This window comes from Leptodactylus fuscus, chromosome 9 (genome assembly GCF_031893055.1).
Source record: "Leptodactylus fuscus isolate aLepFus1 chromosome 9, aLepFus1.hap2, whole genome shotgun sequence".
Classification (NCBI taxonomy): domain Eukaryota; kingdom Metazoa; phylum Chordata; class Amphibia; order Anura; family Leptodactylidae; genus Leptodactylus; species Leptodactylus fuscus.
Genome location: NC_134273.1, coordinates 45,387,068 through 45,408,593, shown reverse-complemented (window position 1 = coordinate 45,408,593; position 21,526 = coordinate 45,387,068). Strand labels below are relative to the sequence as shown.

The 21,526-nt window shown below is 43.4% G+C and overlaps 2 protein-coding genes across 2 annotated transcripts in view; one reads left to right on the top strand and one right to left on the bottom strand.

Annotated features, from left to right (window-relative positions):
* Positions 1-13,400, bottom strand: part of ST13 (ST13 Hsp70 interacting protein) — a 36,146-nt gene extending 22,746 nt beyond the window's left edge. The window contains exons 1-3 of the mRNA XM_075286357.1: positions 13,130-13,400; positions 6,329-6,386; positions 2,679-2,748 (exon numbers count right to left, since the gene is read on the bottom strand). Coding sequence (XP_075142458.1) covers positions 2,679-2,748; positions 6,329-6,386; positions 13,130-13,239 — 238 coding nt within the window. The 5' untranslated portion in view covers positions 13,240-13,400. The remainder of the gene's footprint in view (positions 1-2,678; positions 2,749-6,328; positions 6,387-13,129) is intronic.
* Positions 13,401-13,685: 285 nt separating this feature from the next.
* Positions 13,686-21,526, top strand: part of XPNPEP3 (X-prolyl aminopeptidase 3) — a 62,833-nt gene continuing 54,992 nt past the window's right edge. Inside the window, exons 1-2 of the mRNA XM_075286339.1 lie at positions 13,686-13,860; positions 20,941-21,057. Of these exons, the coding sequence (XP_075142440.1) occupies positions 13,815-13,860; positions 20,941-21,057 (163 nt within the window). The 5' untranslated portion in view covers positions 13,686-13,814. The remainder of the gene's footprint in view (positions 13,861-20,940; positions 21,058-21,526) is intronic.

The window sequence follows — 21,526 nt, the reverse complement described above, 5'->3', positions numbered from 1 at the left end:
GGACTATAAGGCGCTCATGGGCAATGCGGCTTATAGTCCAGTGCGCCTTATAGTCCGTAAAATACGGTAATTTATTTCTATTAAAATGAATAAAAATCTACCACTACTAGTGGGTGAGAGGGGCTGGTAATGGGCGAGATCGCTAGGGGCTGAGTGAGAGGGAGTTAGTGTAGCATCTACACAGGAAGCTGCACAGCACGAAGTAAACAGCACAAACAAACGCAGAGAATGCTAACAGCAACCAGAGATACACAGAAATCACTCCAAACACTGTTAAAGGTATATAGGTGTACTTGTTAACCCATTACTAGCACTAACACTCATTTAAAAAAAAAAAAAAAAAAATCCCATTCCCTGCCGAGGACGGCAGCTCTACGTCCTCCCAGGGTGGCACTTCAGTAGCGGAGGACGTAGCTAATACGTCCTCCATACTAATGCGGATATCTCTGGACTGCCTGAACATATCTTGATGCTTCATGATAGAATGTATAGTTTTGGAGCGATTCACTGTTGAAAACGCTATTTGGCATGGAGATCCACCTGCAGATCTCAATTCCCGACTGCATTTCAACAGTGAATCGCTCCAAAACTAAGTTCAAGATATGTTAATGCAGTCCAGAGATAAAGAGCTTTAAATTGTCCCCCCCTCCTGTCTCTAAAAAACATTAGTGAACTGTACCAGAAGGGGAGGGGGAATTAGCAGCCCTGCAGCCTGCACAGTGATAATGAATGATCATCATGATCTGTGCTAACCTGTATGTGACACCAGGAGGGGGGTGGCAGGGACTCTTCTGTCCCCATTAACCTTTCTCCTGCCAATCAAAGCACACACTATACTTTCACCCTCTGATTGTCACATACAGGTATAATTTGACTGAGACTGTCTTCCTAATTACATCATGGAAGATAGACTTGCACATTCTCAGTGAGCGCCCTCTATTGGTGTACATACTTGAGGCACTGGCATCCTAATTACATCATGGAAGTCAGATTTGCATATTCTTCCCATACAGGTATAATGTAATTTCCCCGAGCTTTACTACTGGGGTATTCTTATGTTATACCCTCTAAACATAACCAGAAAGTTTATTGGTGCTGTGACCCAAATGTTTACCATTGTCCAGGTTGAAGCGCAAAAAAAAAAAAAAAAAAAAAAAAAGTCGTACCAAACACTTACACAACATATACACAAAGTTGTGAATAACTCAATCCCTGTCCTATCTACAACTGAGCTTTCTAGAGTAAAATACACCTCTAGCGATACCCGTTACACGCTAAAATAATAGTAATAATGATTATCACTAAAGATGAATGTATAGCTTGCTAAAATTTTTATAGGCGGATGGAAAATAATATTTTTATGTAAAGTTCTATTTAATTTGCATGCACATAATGGGATGGCGCATTTCTGCGATTTTGGCGTTTCTTTAACGCCCGCCTCTGTAAATATATACATGTGTGGTATGTATGAGCTCTTCACATCTTGCAGTTTTTTGGAAAGTACATTTTGTTTGCAGAAAGGGATTGCTTTAGTCGCACTTTAGTGGCAAATTTGAATTTTCGTGTAATTTTTGCTTGCAATCTCTGTTTGCTGCAAAGTTGCATGAAGGTAGTTGTATATATGAATTATTAATTTGTGTTTTTATATACGGTATGCTGTGTACTCTGAAAAAAGTTAGATTTTGGGATCACAGTCACAGTTTGCTAGGTGCAGTATAGATTTTAAACAGTGAATAAAGGCAAAATCCTGCTTGTCTTCTGTATTAGTGTTTTTGGAAGTCTGAGCTCTTGTTGTAGTTGATGTTTGCGGTACATATAGCATATATACACATTGCCTACACCTTAAGCTATTATTGTAAATGTGTTTTGTATATGAATCTAAGACTTCAACATGAGTTTTAGGTGCAAATATGTGTTTTAGTGCATTTTTTCAAAAAATTTATTGTGTTTGTCACAAAGTTGCACGAAGGTGGGTGTGGCTATCGATGACCCATTAAGACATTTGTAAACTTCAGGTTGTCTACTTTCAAAAAATATATAGGGTTTAGGGATTCACTTACTTTTCATGGTGTGTAATCCCTACATTTTATAGGATTATACTTTTTTAACATTTCCAGCTTCAAAGCATATTTTTGTTCCTTCTGGTTCTGGTGATTTTCTGAAGATGCATGCGGATGTAGGCCATAGTGATATGAATGAACTCTGCACACGTTGAAGACTTATTTTTAGGAGGTTTTGTGCATATAATTTTTTGTTTGGTTTCCGCTTTTAGCAACTAACATACATTTATTTGTATTTTTTCATAAAACATTCATTTTAAATCAAAATTGCATGAAGGTGCCTTTTTGTATACAGTACCAAGTGGCATTCTGACAATGCTGCAGGTGTTTACTTTAAGAAAATATATAGGTATGGGGGGGGGGGTTGGATGCTTTTGTAATGTTGCAATTTAGGTTTGATTTGTCGGTCTCAAAACTGTGAAAATTGCTCTGGCTACTGGAGGTGCAAAATTTCCCAGAGATCCTTGGCAGTGAAAAGGTTAAAGTTTTTAAGAAAGTTTCCATGGGAAATAAATAAGATATAGCTTACAGAATGCAATAATGAAAAATGATTAATTAACGAAATCGTGCTGAACATACACACCCCCACACGGAAAAAAAAACAAACTTAAAGCTTACCCAAGTCACTTTCCTCGCTCTCAGCTTCTTGAGGTGGGGCATGGTCTTCTTTCTCATCTTTTTGATCTTCCTGAAAAACGTAAATATATACAAGTCAGTGAAGTAAATGCAAAGGGTAGAAGAAACCCTCAGCTGCTGCGATCTTGTTCCCGGAACGCCCGGACACTGTGATCGTTACTGATCACAACATCCAGGAAGTTAATCCGATTCCAACGGCTGGACACAGACCCCGGCTGTTACTGCACTGAGCGTAACATAATAGTATGTCGCATACAAGAAAGGGTTAATCAAAGGCCCCAATATAAAACGGATAGAGAGACCATGTCTTTCAAAGCCTTGTTCTTTTACATTAGCTAGTTGTTAATAGCTTCTTTCTTTACAGATCTGATTTTGTCTGGTGTCTTCAGAAGGTCTACGCGAATGCATAAATACTGAAGTGTGACCATACTCTAAGGTTAATTTCACGTGGCAGAAGTGTTTTGGTCTGTATTTTGCATCAGTATTTGAAAACCAGACTCAGAAATTAAATCTACAAAGAAAAAGGATAATGGAAAAAAATGCATCTAATTTTTGGACCCATTCCTTGTTTTGACTTAAAGAGGGCCTTTCACCATTTTTCACACAGGCAGTTCTATATACTGCCGGAAAGCTGACAGTGCGCTGAGTTCAGCACACTGTCGGCTTTCCCGATCTGAGCCCGGTGTGAAGAGCTTACGGTCCCGGTACCGTAGCTCTTCTATGGTCAGAAGGGCGTTTCTGACAGTCAGTCAGAGACGTCCTTCACAGCACAGCCAATCGCGCTGTGTTGTGAGAGCCGGGAGGAACTCCCCCCTCCCCCTCCCTGATAATGCTCGTCTATGGACGAGCACTGTGAGCAGAGGGAGGGGGCGTTCCTCCCCGCTCCACAGCACAGCGCGATTGGCGCCGCGAGGCAGAAGGACGTTCCTGGCTAACAGTCAGAAACGCCCTTCTGACCATAGAAGAGCTACGGTACCGACACCGTAAGCTCTTCACACCGGGCACAGATCGGGAAAGCCGACAGTGTGCTGAACTCAGCGCACTGTCAGCTTTCCGGCAGTATATAGAACTGCCTGTGTGAAAAATGGTGAAAGGTCCTCTTTAACCACTTCAGTACCGGGCCAATTTGTGGTCCAGGACCAGACACATTTTAGGTTTATTATGTATGTGCGGTTTTGAGGTCTGTAAAATTTTTCTCGTATGTCTTAGTCAACTAATTTTTGCGTCTTTTTTCGGGGACACATAGGGCTTTATTTTTATGTTATTTATATTTTCAAATGTGTTTTAATTTTTTTTATATCCAGGAAAATATAAACAAAATAGGAGGGAAATTGTGTCTGGTTTTCAATTTATAATTTTTTTTTAATTTAATAACACAAAGTGTCACTGAAAAACTTTATAAAATAGTTTTTCCTTTCCGTTACGGTAATTTTTATTTTGCATGGTGTCGTCGGGGGCGGGGCTATAACCTTTAATAACGGCGTTTTATTAGCGTATTATTTATTATTTTATTTACATTTTTTTAAAAACTTTATTATATTTTTATTTTATTTTTTTTCCAGATTGTGTCCCCATAAAGTCATAAGAGACCTTTGGGGACATCTGATCACTTTTTTTTTTTTGTACTTGAGGCTGATTTCTCCTATAACTGGGGCTGCTACATTTAACCTCAGTTACAGGAGGAATACAGACTCCTGCACACTGTTGTTAGGATCACATATTCCATCTTGTATTCTGTCAGCCATTTTGTAACCTTTTTCTTATATAAGCTTCATAAGGATGTCTGTTTAGAGTCTAAGAGATCCCTTTAGGGGATACGGCGTGTGGAATGTTGATGGTTGGGTTATAACTCCTTATCTGTTTGTGCTAAGACTATTCATCTTTGAGGGTGGGTGTAGAAACCGGTTCAAATAACCTGTTGGTCGTTAGCCCCAAGGCCGGAGCGGACCAGCATGTGATCATTATCTCTCTTGCTGTGATATACATCTAGAACTAGTGTAAGATGTTGGCTTACACATAAATATCTTAGATTCTTCTTCATGTCATGAGAAAGGTCATCCCAGGTTGGAGTGTAATAATGAGATGCAGACCTTATCCAATAGTCATGTGCCACAGCTTATGTCATTAGAATAGTCCAACCTGCTTTTGTCTGTATAAATATTGACTCTGTAATAATAAATCAGAACTCTTTTGATACACTACCATCTTGTGTCTTAATCAGTTCTCCAGGCCTAAAAAGAAGATGGCTGTAGTCCATCTAGGCCTGTTAATTATTTAATTTGGAGCCCTGCAACATATTGAGGACCATTTGACGCCCCCAACACTGTATACACAGTATGCAGAGCTGATCTGAGTCCTGTAGGACCCAGCAGCTCTGGCAGGACACTGAGCCCGGCGGATCACGTGTCTGCCGGGTCAGAGGGCAGCTGATTTATGGCTGCGTCCATAGCCGTGTATACAGCGCTCATTGAGCGCACAACAATCGAGAAGGCAGGGGAGGTAATAAATCTGCCCTGTCTTCTCTCTAGGAGCTCCGGCTGAAGTTACAGCCGGCTCCTAGTGAAAGCAGCTACACGATCTCCGTGCAGTTGCTGTGTTCTGGTGGACGTACAGGTACGTCCTGGCAGAACTAGACAACCACTTACCGGACGTATATAGTCTATGGGCGGTCCGGAAGTGGTTAAAGTGGATCCATCATGTCCTCATGCAAATGCGGTATTATATACTGCTAGAAAGCTGACAAGGCTGTTCCAGTATGTGCACCGGGGCTGGAAATTTTGGTACCGATCTCTTTCCACTGTCAGAAGGGGGTTCCAGACAGTCTAGAGTCATCACTGGGCTGTGAGGAATGCCGCCACCCCACCCCCCCAGGACTCTAACATAAGACTTGTACCATCAAAGCTCTGTAACAGACCACCGGAAAATGGCGGCCTGGGCAGTGCAGACTGTGCTCAAACCGCCATTTTCCAGTGGTTTGTTATAGTGCTGTGTCCAATGCCTGCGAAAGGCAGAAGATACGGAGAAGAGGTAGAAGTAGAAAAAAACACAATGAGCTAAGGGGCGGTGGAAAGTTATGACGTGGAGGTTGCTCAAAGCACAGTAGGAACGCCCCTGATACTCTGTAATTAGCATAACAGAAGAAATGTTTTGGGGTTTTTTTTATCCGAAACGACGGGGAGAAGAAAAGAATGGAAGGTATGAGTAGAATAGACTTTTTAAAGGCTATTCCAATGGACCATTAAAAAGGTGTTTTTCTAACGATTAGACTCCCTTTAACTGTAAAATGCAGGCAAACACCCTTCTCCCTGGTTTCTGTCTACACATATATATATATATATATATATATATATATATATATATAAAAAAAAAAATAAATGGAAACTTTCTTCCATCATATTTCTTCACCTCCCCCCCCCCCAAAACAGAAACAGATATAGATGGGGGCAACAGACATAAGAAACTGTAGTGTGAACGTTCCCCATCCATTGCAAGGAGTCTAGGCCATGATGCAGCAAAACAACCCCAAACTGTGATATTACCTCCACCATACACTGCACTAGTAGTCAATTCCAAACAGGACTTTACATGACTTGGCACTAGACAAATAAAAGCATTTTACCAGTGATCTTTACCTGAGTTGGTTTTGTAGGAGATTCTTTGGGTTGTGGAGATGGGATAGATGCCCCCATGCTGCAGAAATACAAACAAACAGGTTTAAAAGCCTTTAATTTATAAATGAGAGCAAAGTATCATTTAAGGGCTTGTCCAGGTTCAGACAAGCATTGAGAAACCAATGTTATTGTTCGTATAATGAAAATTTATCTAGAAAGTTTTGTAGCTCTTTCTCCTTGCTACCATTCATTTTGTTTACTTCCAGTGGACAGAAATTTGTCTTTCAATATTGGTTTGAAACTGGACAACCCCCAATTATGGCACACATGGGACTCCAAGCAGGTCCTGCATATGAAGTTACGTAAGGCGTGATGTGATGATGAGAGCCCAGTTATGTATTTCCAGGCATATGTTTTTCTGTGGTGTATTATCATATGTTCATATTAACCCTTTTGGCTTCAGGAATGTGGTATTTCTGGTTCATAATCAAACCCCAGAAAGACAATTACACAGGCCTTTGTAAATGCTAAACTCGTTATCACAGCAGGGAGACCTCCTGGAGTTGTGTATTGGGAAAGACCTCTCCGTACACAAACACCAAACATTGTGGCTGTAGCCAAAACTACAAAGGAAATTTGGTTTTCTGACAATACTTCCGAGGAGAACCTCCCACAGTTGCACAGTTAAATTCCTCCAAAGCACAAGGCAGAGCCAAACGCTCCATGTTACTGTTGAGCGCAGAGAAAAGCTGCAGAAATGGGAATCATTACCCAAAGGATTCTGTGGGGAGATTCATGGTGTCTACCCAATGGGGGGCCCGCCACAAACCCCACCATACCGCTTGCCTGACCTAATTCATCTGGCAAGGAATTATGATTGTTCATAGTTATTTGGTTTCAAGATGGAGGGCGAAACTTCTCACTAATCATCACTCAGAGGAGACAAGGGTAGTATTTGGTCTCACCTGGGAGGGAGGGGGGAGGCCAAGTGGCTTGGTAAGGCGAGATCCTTCACACCGCAACATGTAACTAACAGATGTTTAGTAGTGGAAATATGCGAATTTCTGGACTGGTGAGTGGGGTTTCCTTTTATGCATAGTAGTAAAGGCTGATAATAAGGATTTTTTCTGTGTTATTACCTCTAACTGCTTGATCCTGAGGAGCTGGAACTGCTTATCATCAAACACATTTGGATGTGAATATTAGGACAAGGACGCTTTTGTGAGGAACAGAGTCTCTGGGACTACCCTTGTAAGAGCAGGAGTTATTATGGGGTGTGAGGGGACATTGTAAGGATGACAATAGGGCCTGTGATATCTACTGATAAATGAAGTGATGCTTTAACTAAGACACCACAAACACACACACACACGGTATGGTACATTATGTTCCTTAACCCCTGACAAGTTGTGTAAACTGTAAAATCCAATTACTGTATTAACATGATATAAAACATGGTGGCCATAGTGATTCATAGATGAGTCTTGGTTGCTTATTCCACTCACTATGTATTAATATATGTGGGTATGGGGGCACTCGTCCACATTAGGGAGAGTGTTCGCCTACATAGGCAGTACGGAGACTTACAAGTCATTCCTGCTCCGCTAGGGATTATGGGTAAAAAATATGCAAATCTAGTCTCCTGGATGGAATTAGGAGAACAGACCTCATTTGCCCGGACCTGAAGGACCTTTACGAGGAGATGGTGGTGGAGGGTACTATGCCGCCGTCGCTGAGGGAAGGTCTGGTCACGATCCTGTACAAGCGGAAGGGGGACAGGTGCGAGCTGAAGAATTGGCGACCCATCTCTCTCCTCAACGTGGACTACAAGATCCTGGCAAAGGTGTTGGCGACGAGACTGAAGGCTGTCATCGACAGGATCATCCACCCCGACCAAACCTGCGGCATTCCGGGCCGTAGGATTGCGGATAGCCTGGCCATGGTGAGAGACACATTGCACTACATCGGAGACCGCCGTGCACACGCGGCCCTGGTCAGTCTTGATCAGGAGAAGGCCTTCGATCGTGTCTCTCACGCCTTCATGGCTAAGGCTCTCCGCAGACTCGGTCTGGGTGCGGGGTTCTGTAAGTATGTCAGCCTAATGTACTTTGACATCCACAGCTCGGTGTTGGTGAACGGCTGGAAGACTGACCCCTTTCCTATCCTTTCGGGGGTCAGACAAGGCTGTCCTCTTTCACCCCTTCTTTTTGTTTGTGTTATAGAACTCTTCGCGGAGTCTATCCGGCAGAATGCAGGGATTAGAGGGATCACCGCACCGGGACCTGGAAACCACGTGGTCAAGTGCTCGCTGTACATGGACGACGTCACCGTCTTCTGTTCCGACAGATCATCGGTCTCAGCGCTCGTCCAGACCTGCGAGAAGTTCGGCCGGGCTTCGGGAGCAAAAGTCAACTGCGCGAAGTCAGAGGTCATGCTCTTCGGAGACTGGCGTCTGGCTTCCTCCTCTCCCCTTCCTTTCACAGTGCAACCGGACTTCATCAAGATCCTGGGAGTCTGGTTCGGAAAGGAGGGAGCGGCTCTGAAGTCCTGGAACGAGCGTTTGGCAAAGTGCAACCAGAGGATTGGATTGTGGAGCCTCAGACAGCTTTCGCTGGAAGGGAAAACGCGCAGGCCTGGCCACCTCTCAACACCGTGGTCAAAGCCATCTACAGGATCGTCTTCCACTTCATCTGGGGCTCCAAGATGGACAGGGTGAAACGGGCCGTCATGTACAAGGATCCGTCCAAAGGAGGTAAGGGTGTCCCCGACATCCCCACTCTGTTGAGACTAACCTTTGTTTGTGATTGTGTCCGCAGAACCCTGATGACTGGAAAGGAGTCGGCAGGCCGAGCCATGTCCCGTTTGTTCCTGTTACCCCTGTGGCGTCGCCTAGGATGGGACAAGTGGAACAGCTCCGTCCCTTACAACTGGACCGTCCCTTGGCACTACCAAGACGTCACCTGGTTCGTGAGGGAGCACCAGCTGGAGGGGCTCAAGCCTGACCTTTGGAAACCCAAGACCGTCCATAAGCTCATCCGAGCTAAGGACACCATGGAGGAGATCCCAGGGCTGCCGGCTGGAACCGCGGAGGTCGTTTGGAAGAACATCTCTTCGGCCCAGCTGACCAACGGACACAAGGATATGTCGTGGATGGCCGTGCAGGGAGGTTTGGCGGTGAGGTCGTTCATGCATTCCCGCAACCTGAGCAAGACCTGCCCCAGATGTCCCTTCAAGGAGACGACCACCCACCATCTTTTCTGGGCCTGCCCGTTTGCTCAGGGCCTGTTGGATGCCCTGGAGGACGACTTGCAGGACTCGGCCCCCCGGAACCAGCTTTCTTACCATTCTGTTTTTTATGGACTCTTCCCGGGGACCCATCGAGAGACAGACTGCGAGAAGGCCTGGAGGATCCTCAACTGCTACAAAGACGCTATCTGGTTCGCCAGAAACCGGCTTGTTCTCAGGAGGGAACAAGTCACCTTTCAGGACTGCTGCAGGCTCATCCACAGCTTGCTGCGGGACTACACCATCCTGGACAGCCTGAGAGGCGAAGACGAAGAAGAAGACTGAGAAGCCTTTTTCTTCGATAGTTTCCTCCATTTTGGGACTTTGTGTTTTCTGACCTAGTATTTGGTATGGTTGCATTGTCAGAGCTCTGAGCCAGTCTTCCCTCTCTCTCCCCCCCTCCCTTCCCTCCCCCAAGCTGTCTAGGGTGCTCAGGCAGTGCTATTGTTTTCAGTTAGAATAGATATTGTGTTGCTCCCTCGTGTTTGTGTGTTCTTCAATAAAGCTTTGGGCACTGTGTTTACTCCCCTCCCCCCCATGTCAGATAGCTAGTTGTTGAATGCATGCATGCTGTGGGGCTAGGAAGTACTGGTATGAGGTAGGACAAGTTGGAGCACTCAGGAGATTTCTTCTGGGTCTCTGCCTCGCCCTGCCCCATGAGGTATGGGAAAAGTATTGTTATTTATTTATTTATTATGCAAGTATTGTAAGTGGTGTATGATATGCGCTGCGATGCAGTACTTTGTAAATACTTTTGCTTGATGACTGATTGTGAATAAACGCATTTTCAATCAAAAAAATAGGCCGAAACAGCGCTGTCCATAGTTGGGAATCTGTTCCTTTTGGGACAGAAATACTGATTTAGCAATTAAATCCACATTATGATTAAAAGACTTTATAACTGAGTCGTTCATGATGTTAAGGATGCTGCCCTCTATAGGGTGGTGTACAGAGTGCACTCTGTTCTCCTAATTCCATCCAGGAGACTAGATTTGCATATTTATTAATATATGTGGTAAGACTTTGCAGACAATTTTACTTATAGTATTAAAAGTTAAGTTCTACTTTTTTTTTCCCCTGGGCACCGATGCTAATCCTCATTCTCTTAAAGCCTCCTGAATTATGTCAGAGACCTGTGATGGGATCGCAGAGATCACACATTGTTGTGACTGGAGTCTATATGTCACAATGCCTTATGACTGCTGAAGACCAATCACAGGCCTGTGTACGATCCTTACAAAACTGCAGGTAAAAGCTTGCGAATACTATATAAACGGAGCCAAACTAAAATGTAATTTTGTGCACATTTGGATTGGAGGGTGGTTTTAGTTATTTTTCTATCAATTGCCCAGCCCTACTCTACACAGTACCGGGATTAGGCTTATAAAGAATTTACTGCTTACAGACTGCCTTTAACACTCTACGACAAACGATTGCAATGAAAATAGAGGCACAAGCGTGAACATAGCGTAAAGTCTTGTGTACACTCACCGGCCACTTTATTAGGTACACCATGCTAGTAACGGGTTGGACCTCCTTTTGCCTTCAGAACTGCCTCAATTCTTCGTGGCATAGATTCAACAAGGTGCTGGAGGCATTCCTCAGAGATTTTGGTCCATATTGACATCACACAGTTGCCGCAGATTTGTCGGCTGCACATCCATGATGCGAATCTCCCGTTCCACCACATCCCAAAGATGCTCTATTGGATTGAGATCTGGTGACTGTGGAGGCCATTGGAGTACAGTGAACTCATTGTCATGTTCAAGAAACCAGTCTGAGATGATTCCAGCTTTATGACATGGCGCATTATCCTGCTGAAAGTAGCCATCAGATGTTGGGTACATTGTGGTCATAAAGGGATGGACATGGTCAGCAACAATACTCAGGTAGGCTTTGGCGTTGCAACGATGCTCAATTGGTACCAAGGGGCCCAAAGAGTGCCAAGAAAATATTCCCCACACCATGACACCACCACCACCAGCCTGAACCGTTGATACAAGGCAGGATGGATCCATGCTTTCATGTTGTTGACGCCAAATTCTGACCCTACCATCCGAATGTCGCAGCAGAAATCGAGACTCATCAGACCAGGCAACGTTTTTCCAATCTTCAATTGTCCAATTTCGATGAGCTTGTGCAAATTGTAGCCTCAGTTTCCTGTTCTTAGCTGAAAGGAGTGGCACCCGGTGTGGTCTTCTGCTGCTGTAGCCCATCTGTAGCCTCAAAGTTGGACGTACTATGCGTTCAGAGATGCTCTTCTGGCTACCTTGGTTGTAACGGGTGGCTATTTGAGTCACTGTTGCCTTTCTTTCTATCAGCTCGAACCAGTCTGGCCATTCTCCTCTGACCTCTGGCATCAACAACGCATTTCCGCCCACAGAACTGCCGCTCACTGGATGTTTTTTCTTTTTCGGACCATTCTCTGTAAACCCTAGAGATGGTTGTGCGTGAAAATCCCAGTAGATCAGCAGTTTCTGAAATACTCAGACCAGCCCTTCTGGCACCAACAACCATGCCACGTTCAAAGGCACTCAAATCACCTTTCTTCCCCATACTGATGCTCGGTTTGAACTGCAGGAGATTGTCTTGACCATGTCTACATGCACTGAGTTGCCGCCATGTGATTGGCTGATTAGAAATTAAGTGTTAACGAGCAGTTGGACAGGTGTACCTAATAAAGTGGCTGGTGAGTGTATATGGCCAGCTTTAGGCTTGATCTAAACAGAGTTTTGTAGCACTACTATCACCTAAGCACAAAGTTTTCCCAAAATAGGGCAAAAGAAAATTGCAAAAAGCGCTGTTGTCAAAAAAAAAAAAAAAGTTATAGCTTTTAAAATGAGACATCGGAAAAATCAAAAAGGACCTTAAAGAGGACCAGCTACACTGATTTTGGCACAATTGGAATTTTTTCTGTAGCCCCCCTCCATTCCTGAGCAATCAATGTTGTTAGATTTGGTGCCCAACATGCTATATATATATATTATATATATATATATTTTTTTTTTTTAGAAAAGCGAGATCAAGGCAGGCCATGATAGGTACACCTCAGCCCAATAATTGTCCATGTATAAACTCACCTGCAAGAGCAAAGGATGAAATTCACATTATTTATTTCGGAGCATGACACCCTATACAATGTATAATTTGAAGTCCCCTCCAAAAGTTTTCCAGGGCCTGGCAAAGTCCAATATGGAAGATCTATCCACACAGTAGGTCATTGGTATCAGATTGCGGGGTCTGGGTGTGAGACCTCAACCAACGATCAGTTGTTTGGGCTGCCATAAGCTATAGACCATGAAAATGGCTGGAACCAGCTCTGCACCCATTCAAGGGGTCTGGATGTCAGACCACAGCCCATCTGATACTGTTGACCCTGTGGTTAGGCCACCAGGATGTAACTTTGCTACATCCTGGACAATCCCTTTCAGTTGTTTTGATACTTTTTCTTTACCAAACTTTGAACTATAATAAATAGGTCAGCACATGCACCTACATTGCAGCTTCACCCCAATAACACGTGACTGGTGCGCTCACCTCTGCAGCCATTCTGTGAAGAAGCTCAGCTCCGCGCTATGCAGGACGGTCGGATTACTCTGACACAAACGCACAAACTCCCGCAGCTCCTTTACCTTCAGAGGATCCATTGTTCACACTCACACTCAGTGCGGCTCCAGCATAAATAGGAAAGCTTGCTGGAAAGAACTAGAAGCAGGAAGACGCTGAGGGCGTGGCTAATCCACCGCCGCCCCACCCCTAAAGTCGCACATATACAGGCAATACGAGCGTAGGAAGTGCGCCATGACACTACACTACACGGGTCTACTAGGGCACGCCCACATGTATAAAGAGATCTCTGACTATGTTCACACCTACCCCGCTATCACAGTATGAAAGTATAGTATGCGCTATAGCCGCATTATGGCCGTACTTCGCCACCTTCCTGACTGGAGCCTTTCCTCAGGTCTAGCTCCCTGCCGGCAGCCGCCCATTTCCAGGCTCTCCTCCATGTCCCCGGCTGAACCTAATGTCATAGACAATCCAGTAGGAGCCCCGCAGACTCCTTTCATTCTTCCCCTCATACAGGCAGCGTTTAGCCTCCTGTGCTGACGTCATCACTGCGCTGCTCAGCTCTCCTAGGCCCCCACATAGTAGTGCCGGAGGTGGAGAAGACTCGTGCTGTTATCCTGAGTGTACAAAGGTGTCTGTAGGACTTGCGGCTATGTGGTGGCCGGCTGCTCATAAGTCTGTGTTAGGCCGCCTATCAGGTCAGGCAGCTTTCCTCCATCACTTGTGAATGTAATATGTGTTTTCTCGCTGCTCAGACATCCTCCAGACACATGGCGGAATTAGCAAAGTTGGTGCAGCAACAGCAGCACTTCTGTTACTATAGCAACCAGTGAGTTTTCTTTTAAGACTGCCATTTAGAAGCTGTAGGTTACACCAGCCCTTTACACCAGCCTTCATACATTGTGACCTTTCTCACAAGTTGTAACCTTTAGGCATGTGCAGATTTAAAGGTGGTTTCTAGGCTTATAAGGCCTGGTCCACATCTGCGTGCGGTATTTCATTCGGAGAGTCCACTTGGGGACCCCTACAAAGGAATTCCGAACACATGAAAATGGAAATAGCTACGAAACCATGTGGACCCCAAAGACTATAATGGGGTCCATGTGTTTTCCATGCAGTATCCGCCTGAATCATGCAGAGAGAAAAATTCAGCACACTGTTGGCTTTTCCCTTATGTGCCCCGGGGGAAGAGATATTGGTGCTACGTGAATTATATGGGTGAGAATGCACCTTGCTACGTTGACTCCGCCCATTCTCCCTCCCAGTATAATGCCCCTACAGTTACCCTAACATTATATGCTACCACATTATAATGCACCCCTTCAACTGCCTCACAGTATGAAGTCCTCTTTGTACCCCTGTTTAAACTGGGAACAACTGGATGGGGACATTAAACTGGGGCATCTGGAAGGAGAAATTAAATTGGGTCACCTAGAGCGGGACATTAAACTGTTAGGGTAGCTGGCTCAGGGGACATTAAACTGGGGGTAACTGGAGACAGACATGTCCCCCTCCAGCTACCCCCACGATTTCATGTCCTTATCCCCCAGTTTAACATCACCCTCCATCTGTTGCCAGTTAAATGTCCCCCCACTCATCCATCCCCAGTTTAACCCTTAAGTACTATCATGGTGTCTATCATACACCACTATCATCCACATATCATTATGATAGACACCATGATAGTACGTAAAGGGGATGGCCACTTTCAGACCGATATTGACAAATGTACAATAAAAAGATATACAATTTTCCAATATACTTTCTGTATCAATTCCTCACGGTTTTCTAGATCTCTGCTTGCTGTCATTCATTCTGTTACTTCTAGAGCAGGGGTAGGGAACGTACGGCTCTCCAGCTGTTGCAAAACTACAACTCCCAGGATGCATACTCGCTCTGCTGTTCTTGGAACTCCCATAGAAGTGAATGGAGCATGATGGGAGTTGTAGTTTCACAGCAGCTGGAGAGCCGAAGGATCCCTACCCCAGTTCTAGAGGATAAAACGCTGACCATGGTCATGTGATTTACGGTCCATGGTCATGTGATGAGCACACAGGTGCTGCTCATTATAGTCACAGCACATTAATCGGACAACTGCCTGGTAATCAGCTGTGCACCTGTGTCCTCATCACATAATGGGAAACCCGACAGTATGCTGAATTCAGCGCACTGTAGGCTTACTACAGTAGCAGTATATAAAACCGCATGTGCCTGAGGGCATGAATGGTCCTCTTTAAGACAATGTAATGAGTAAAAAAAAGTCCCTTTGACTGATTTGGACAGCCTGTTGACTGTATACGTCCAGGTGCTCCTCTCATAACCACATGAGGACCGCCGTACGTAAATTTACGGCCTCATGTGCTGGTACCTAAAGACCGGACTATTGCCGAAATACGTCTGGCCTTTAGGTACCTTTCTGGCGGGGGGAGGGGTGCGGAGGGGGCAGGGGTTAGGTGTTACTAACACCTAACCCCTTCCTCCATAACGTCCAGTCGGAACTGAGTCCGACTGGACGTGTTAACCCTTTCGATCGCGCCGTCAAACATCACGGCGCGATCGAAAGGGATCCGCCGACAGGTTAACCCGATCGGCACCCCCCGCGGCGAGATCGGGGGGTGCCGATGTCAGTAGAAGGTAGTCTGGGGTCTGGCCAGTGACCCCAGACTACCGGAGCCCCCACATACCTGGTGATCCTGCCAGGCGATGGAGGAAGTGAGCAATGTGTCTCACTTCCTCTGCAGCTTGCAGGACACGAGCAGGCTTGTGTCCTGCTCGTGTCCTGTCTGCTATTGTGTAGAATCAGCTGATGCTTTCATCAAAGCATCAACTGATTCAAGTGTCCTAAAGGGACACATGAAAAAGTAAAAAAAAAGTTTAAAAAAAATAAATAAAGTGTATGAAAAAAGTAATAAAGTTCTAAAGTCCAAAAATCCCTTTTTTCTATACAAAATGAATTATATAAAAAAAAGCACTAAAAATTAAAAAAAGCAATGCATATTTGGTATCGCCGCGTCCGTAACAACCTGTACAATAAAACTGAAATAATATTTAATGTACACGGTGAACGTCGGAAAAAAACCCCGGAAAAAACTCGCCGGAAATAATGATTTTTTGCCATCTCATCCTACAAAATATGCTATAAAAAGTGATCAAAAAGTCATATGCACCCCACAACAGTGCCAATAAAAAGCGCACATTTTCCCGCAAAAAATAAGCCCTCAACCAACACTGTCAACCGAAAAATAAAAATGTTACGCCTCTCAGAAGATGGCGATGCAAAAAACATTGATTTATGTCCCCATATGTGTTTTTGTTCTGCAGACTTAGTATCGCATAAAAAAAATAACATAAATGAGGTATCGCCGTAACCGTAGCAGAATAAAGGACACATGTTACTTATGCTGTACGCTGCTTGGTGAAAAATTTAAAATGTAAAACTCAATGCAGGATTGATTTTTTTTTTTTTTTTTTTTTATCCAGCAAGAAAGAGTTAATAAAACGTAATCAGTAAGTTGTAGGCACCCAAAGATGGTGTCATTACAAAATACATCACATCCCGCAAACAACAAGCCCTTATACGGCCGCGTCACCAGAAAAATAAAGAAAATATAGCATCTAGCAATGTCAAGGCAAACCCCCCCAAAAATCGCCAAATTATTAGAACACAACTGGCTGCGGCAGGAAGGGAATATATAAGCTGTGCGAGCGGATATCAGGGGACACCCCAGATTTACAGCTTATGAGGGAACAGACACCAGAAGTGACCCCCAGAGTGACTCCCCCAATCATAGGAGCTACTGGGACATAGTAGGGAATTTGGTGTCTGCAATGTTCTCCGCACTGCTTATATATTCCCTCTTCGCCATCCGCCGTGCAGTCACGTCCGGATACTAATACTCACTATACCCCCTCATAAATTCTTTGAGGGGTGCAGTTTTCAAAATGGGGTCACTCCTTTGGGGAATCCGCTTTTCTGGTACCTTACAGGCTCTACAAACATGACATGGCGTTCAAATACCAAACATCCAAATCTGTGCTCCAAAAGCCGCATAGCGCTCCTTCGCTTCTGCGCCCTGCTGTGCGCCCAAACTGCAGTTTATGACACATGTATGACACATGTATGACACCGGTGTACCCGTTATATCGGACGTACTGTCATATGTGGTATAAACTGATATTAGGGCACAGCTGGACGCAAAAGGGAAGAAGGGTTATTGGGTTTTTGGAGTACAGACGGTTTGGTTTTTGGATGCCATGACAATTTTGCAGAGCTGAAACGCCAGTAAAGTGGAATCTCCTGATATGTGACCTTATTTTGGAAACTACACCCCTGAAGGATTTCTCCAGGGGTACAGACAGCATTTTTAACCCCCAAGTGTTGCTATAACTTATTATCCATAAATGAATACAAAGCTGTTTGTGAGAGGTGAAAATGACCATTTTTCCAGGAATACGTCATTTCTGTGCGTAATATGTTATGCCCGCCTTGTATCAGAGATGAACGCTCTGAAAGCTGTTGTGCCCGGGATACCCGCTTACCAGTTTTTGGAGTGTCTCTGCTGACATAAGTTGGGCACAACATATCGGGCACTAAAATGGCGAATCCCTGAAAAAATTTCATTTTTAACTTCTCATTATCAGCTGTGATTTCATTTCTGGAAACTAAATAAATGCAACACTCAAGGGTGAAAAATGCTCGCTACGCCACTTGATAAATCCCATGAGTGGGCTAGTGTCCAAAATGGGGTAACATGTCTGCAGATTCCACTTTATTGGCAATTCAGGGGCTTTGCAAAAGTGGCATGACTTCCAAAAACCAAACTGTGCTCCAAAAACCAAAATAGCGCTCCTTCCCTTCTGTGCCCGGCTGTACCAAACAGCCATTTATACCCACATATGGCATTAAGTACGTTATCTGGGGTACACCAGTGTCATACATGTGGGCATACACTGCTATTTGGGTACCCAGCAGGGCGCAGATGTGAAGAAGCGATATGTGCTTTTGGAGTGCAGATTTAGATTCTTTGTTTTTGGACACCACGTCACATTTGCAGAGGCCCTAAAATTGTCCCTACAAAATGGGGTCACTTCTTGGTGAATTCCAGTTTACTGTCACCTGTGTAGTTTCTAAAATGGGGTCACAATGGGGGGTTTCCATTGTATTGATACTTTAGGGGCTCAGCTAATTCGACATGGCACCTGAGAACTATTCCAGCCACATCTGCTTTCTAAAAGCCAAATAGCGCTCTTTCCATTCTGAGCCTCACCATGTACCCATACAGAAGATTATGGCCACATATGGGGTATTGCCGTGTTAAGAAGAAATTGTGTAACAAACTCTGGGGGGCTTTTAATTCTTCAGCTACTTGCAAAATTAAAAATATGGCGCTAAATGGACGATTAATTGGAAAAAAAAGTAATTTTTCATTTTTACGTCCCATTGTTAATAAAATCTGTGAATCAGCTGTGAGGCCAAAATGCTCACCAAACCCCTAGATAAATTCTATGAGGGGTGTAGTTTCCAAAATGGGGTCACTTTTAGGGGTTTTCCACTTTATTGGTACACTAGGGGCTCTGCAAATGCGACATGGCACCTGAAAAATATTCCAGCAAAATCTGCCCTTCAAAAGGCGAACAGCGCTCTTTCCATTCTGAGCCCCGCCATGTTCCCATACAGTAGATTATGGCCACATATGGGGCATTTCTGTGTTCAGGAGAAATTGTGTAACGAACTTTAGGGAGCTTTTTTTCCTTTATCCTCTTGTGAAAATGAAAAATTTGGGGCTAAATTGACAGTTTGTTGGAAAAAAAGTAAATTTTCATTTTCATGTCCCAATGTTAATAAAATCTGTGAAACAGCTGTAGGGTCAAAATGCTCACTCTACCCTTTGATATGTTCTGTGGGGGGTGTAGTTTCCAAAATGGAGTCACTTTTAGGGGGTTTCCACTGTATTGGTTCTCTAGGGGCTCTGCTAATGCGACATGGCACCTAAAAATTATTCCAGCAAAATCTGCCATCCAAAAGCAAAATAGCGCTCCTTCCATTCTGAGCCCCACCATGTTCCCATACAGCAGAATATGGCCACACATGGGGTATTGCTGTGTTCAGGAGAAATTGTTTAACAAACTTTGGGGGGCTTTTACTCCTTTAACCCCTTGTGAAAATGAAAACTTTGGGGATAAAGTGACATTTTAGTAATTTTTCTTTTACACATTCCAATGTTAGTAAAATCTGTGAAACAACTGTAGGGTCTAAATACTGACTATACCCCTTGATGAATTCCGTGAGGGGTGTAGATTCTAAAATGGGGTCACTTTTGGGGGGTTTCCATTGTTTTGGTACGCTAAGGGCTCTGCAAATGCGACATGGTGCCTGAAAATTATTCCAGCAAAATATGCTGTTCAAACACCCAGTGTCGCTCCTTCCCTTTCGTGCACTGCCGTGTGCCCAAAAATCAGTTTACACCCACATGTGGGGTATTTCTGTGCACGGGAGAAATTGCATAACAAAATGTGAGATGCATTTTCTCCTTTAACCCTTTGTAAATGTGTTAATTTTAGGTCTAAATGAATGTATTAGTGAAAAAAAATGAAATGTCTAAATTTGACCTCCATATTATTTTTATTCTTATGAAATGCTTAAAGGGTTAACAAACATCCCAAATGCTGTTTTGAATAATTTGAGGGGTGTAGTTTTGAAAATGGGGTGATTTATGGGGGTTTCTATTATATAGGCCTTTATAATTCCTTTCAGAACTGAAGTGTTCCCTAAAAAATTAGTTTGAGGAATTTTCTTGTAAATCTGGAAAATCGCTGTTACACTTGTAAGCCAAAATGAATTAAAAGACAATCAAAAGATGATGCCGATATAAAGCAGAGATATGGGACTTAATATTTATTCATGTATTTGGATGGTATGACTATCTGCCTGAAAAGCAGAGAATTTCACATTTTGAAAATTGCAATTTTTTCCAAATTTCCATCAAATTTGCTAGTTTTTTTATAAATAAATACAAAAATTTTGATTAGTGTTTACCACTAACATGAAGTATAATGTGTTACGAAAAAACAATCTCAAAATCACTTGTGTAAGTTAAAGCGTCTCAAAGTTATTGCCATTTAAAGCGACACATGTCAGTTTTGAAAAAAGAGGCCCGGTCCTTAATGTACTTCTGGGCCTGGTCCTTAACCGGTTAACCTTGCAAGTACATACCCATATGTCCTCCTAGTGTTGAACAACTGCATGAAATTGTGCAGAACTGAGGAGGCGGCTGTTACTACAACTGGATCTCTCATAGGGAAAGCAGGGCTGACTTACTACTGTTCCTGCCATCCCAATCATTGTGTACCCACCTATGAGTACCACCATGATATAGCTCCCCTTTGACCCGGTGGTCATGTGATCTGTCAGGGAAACTGGAGATTATAGAAGACCCAACTCAAGTCTACAGTTCAGATCTTTCTAGTAAATGGGGCTAAGAGTATCAGTCCCAGGTAAAGCAGAAATCATCCCAAAGAAAGAAAAAATAATGTTAAAATGTCCCCTAAAGATCTAATGAGGGGGAGGGAAGGAGGGGGAGCACAATGTAAAAAAAAAAAAAATATATATATATATATATATATATATATATATATATATATATATATATAATAAAACGGTTTTGAATTAATTTCCCATGAAATATTGAAAGCCTTATATAATTTGTAACGGTATAGAAGGGAGTCTGCAACTAAGACTGAGCATATGGATATTCAGTATGTTGTTTTCTCTCTTGTAGCTTGTGCCTATTGTATGATGCAAAGATTTTCTACAAGAACACCTCTTTTATTGAATTTGCCAAAAAGGTATCTTGGACAACCTAGTCCTTATACCCATGCTCATCTCTTAAAACAAGGTAAGTTCCTCAGTTAACGTATGAATTTGCAACCTGAATATATGCAGAAAAATGTTTCCTATGTTATGGCTGATGGAATATACAGTATATAACAAAGTTATGGTAAAAGACCTAACGGCAACACTGACCGTCATTTCATTATATCTGTCCAGTGACTTTCAATGTACAAAAAAATGTCATGCAGCTGTGACAACAATATGAGCTGCCTAGTAAAGTGGACCATAAAGCATGAAGGAGGAGCTTTATTAAAAAGTAACTGTTGTTTCATTTTTTTTTTGTAAGTAAATCGCTCAGGTGAATATAAGAAATGCTGTAATATTGAAAATGCTTCTGCTCCTATCCTACTATCTTATTTTATGAGCCCTCTACTGTTTGCTAAGCTGCTCAGTTTACTGCTCAGAACCACCTTTCCTGAAGGTTGGGATATAGTGAACTGAGAAGTTTAGCAGACAGGAGAGGGCTGAAAAAA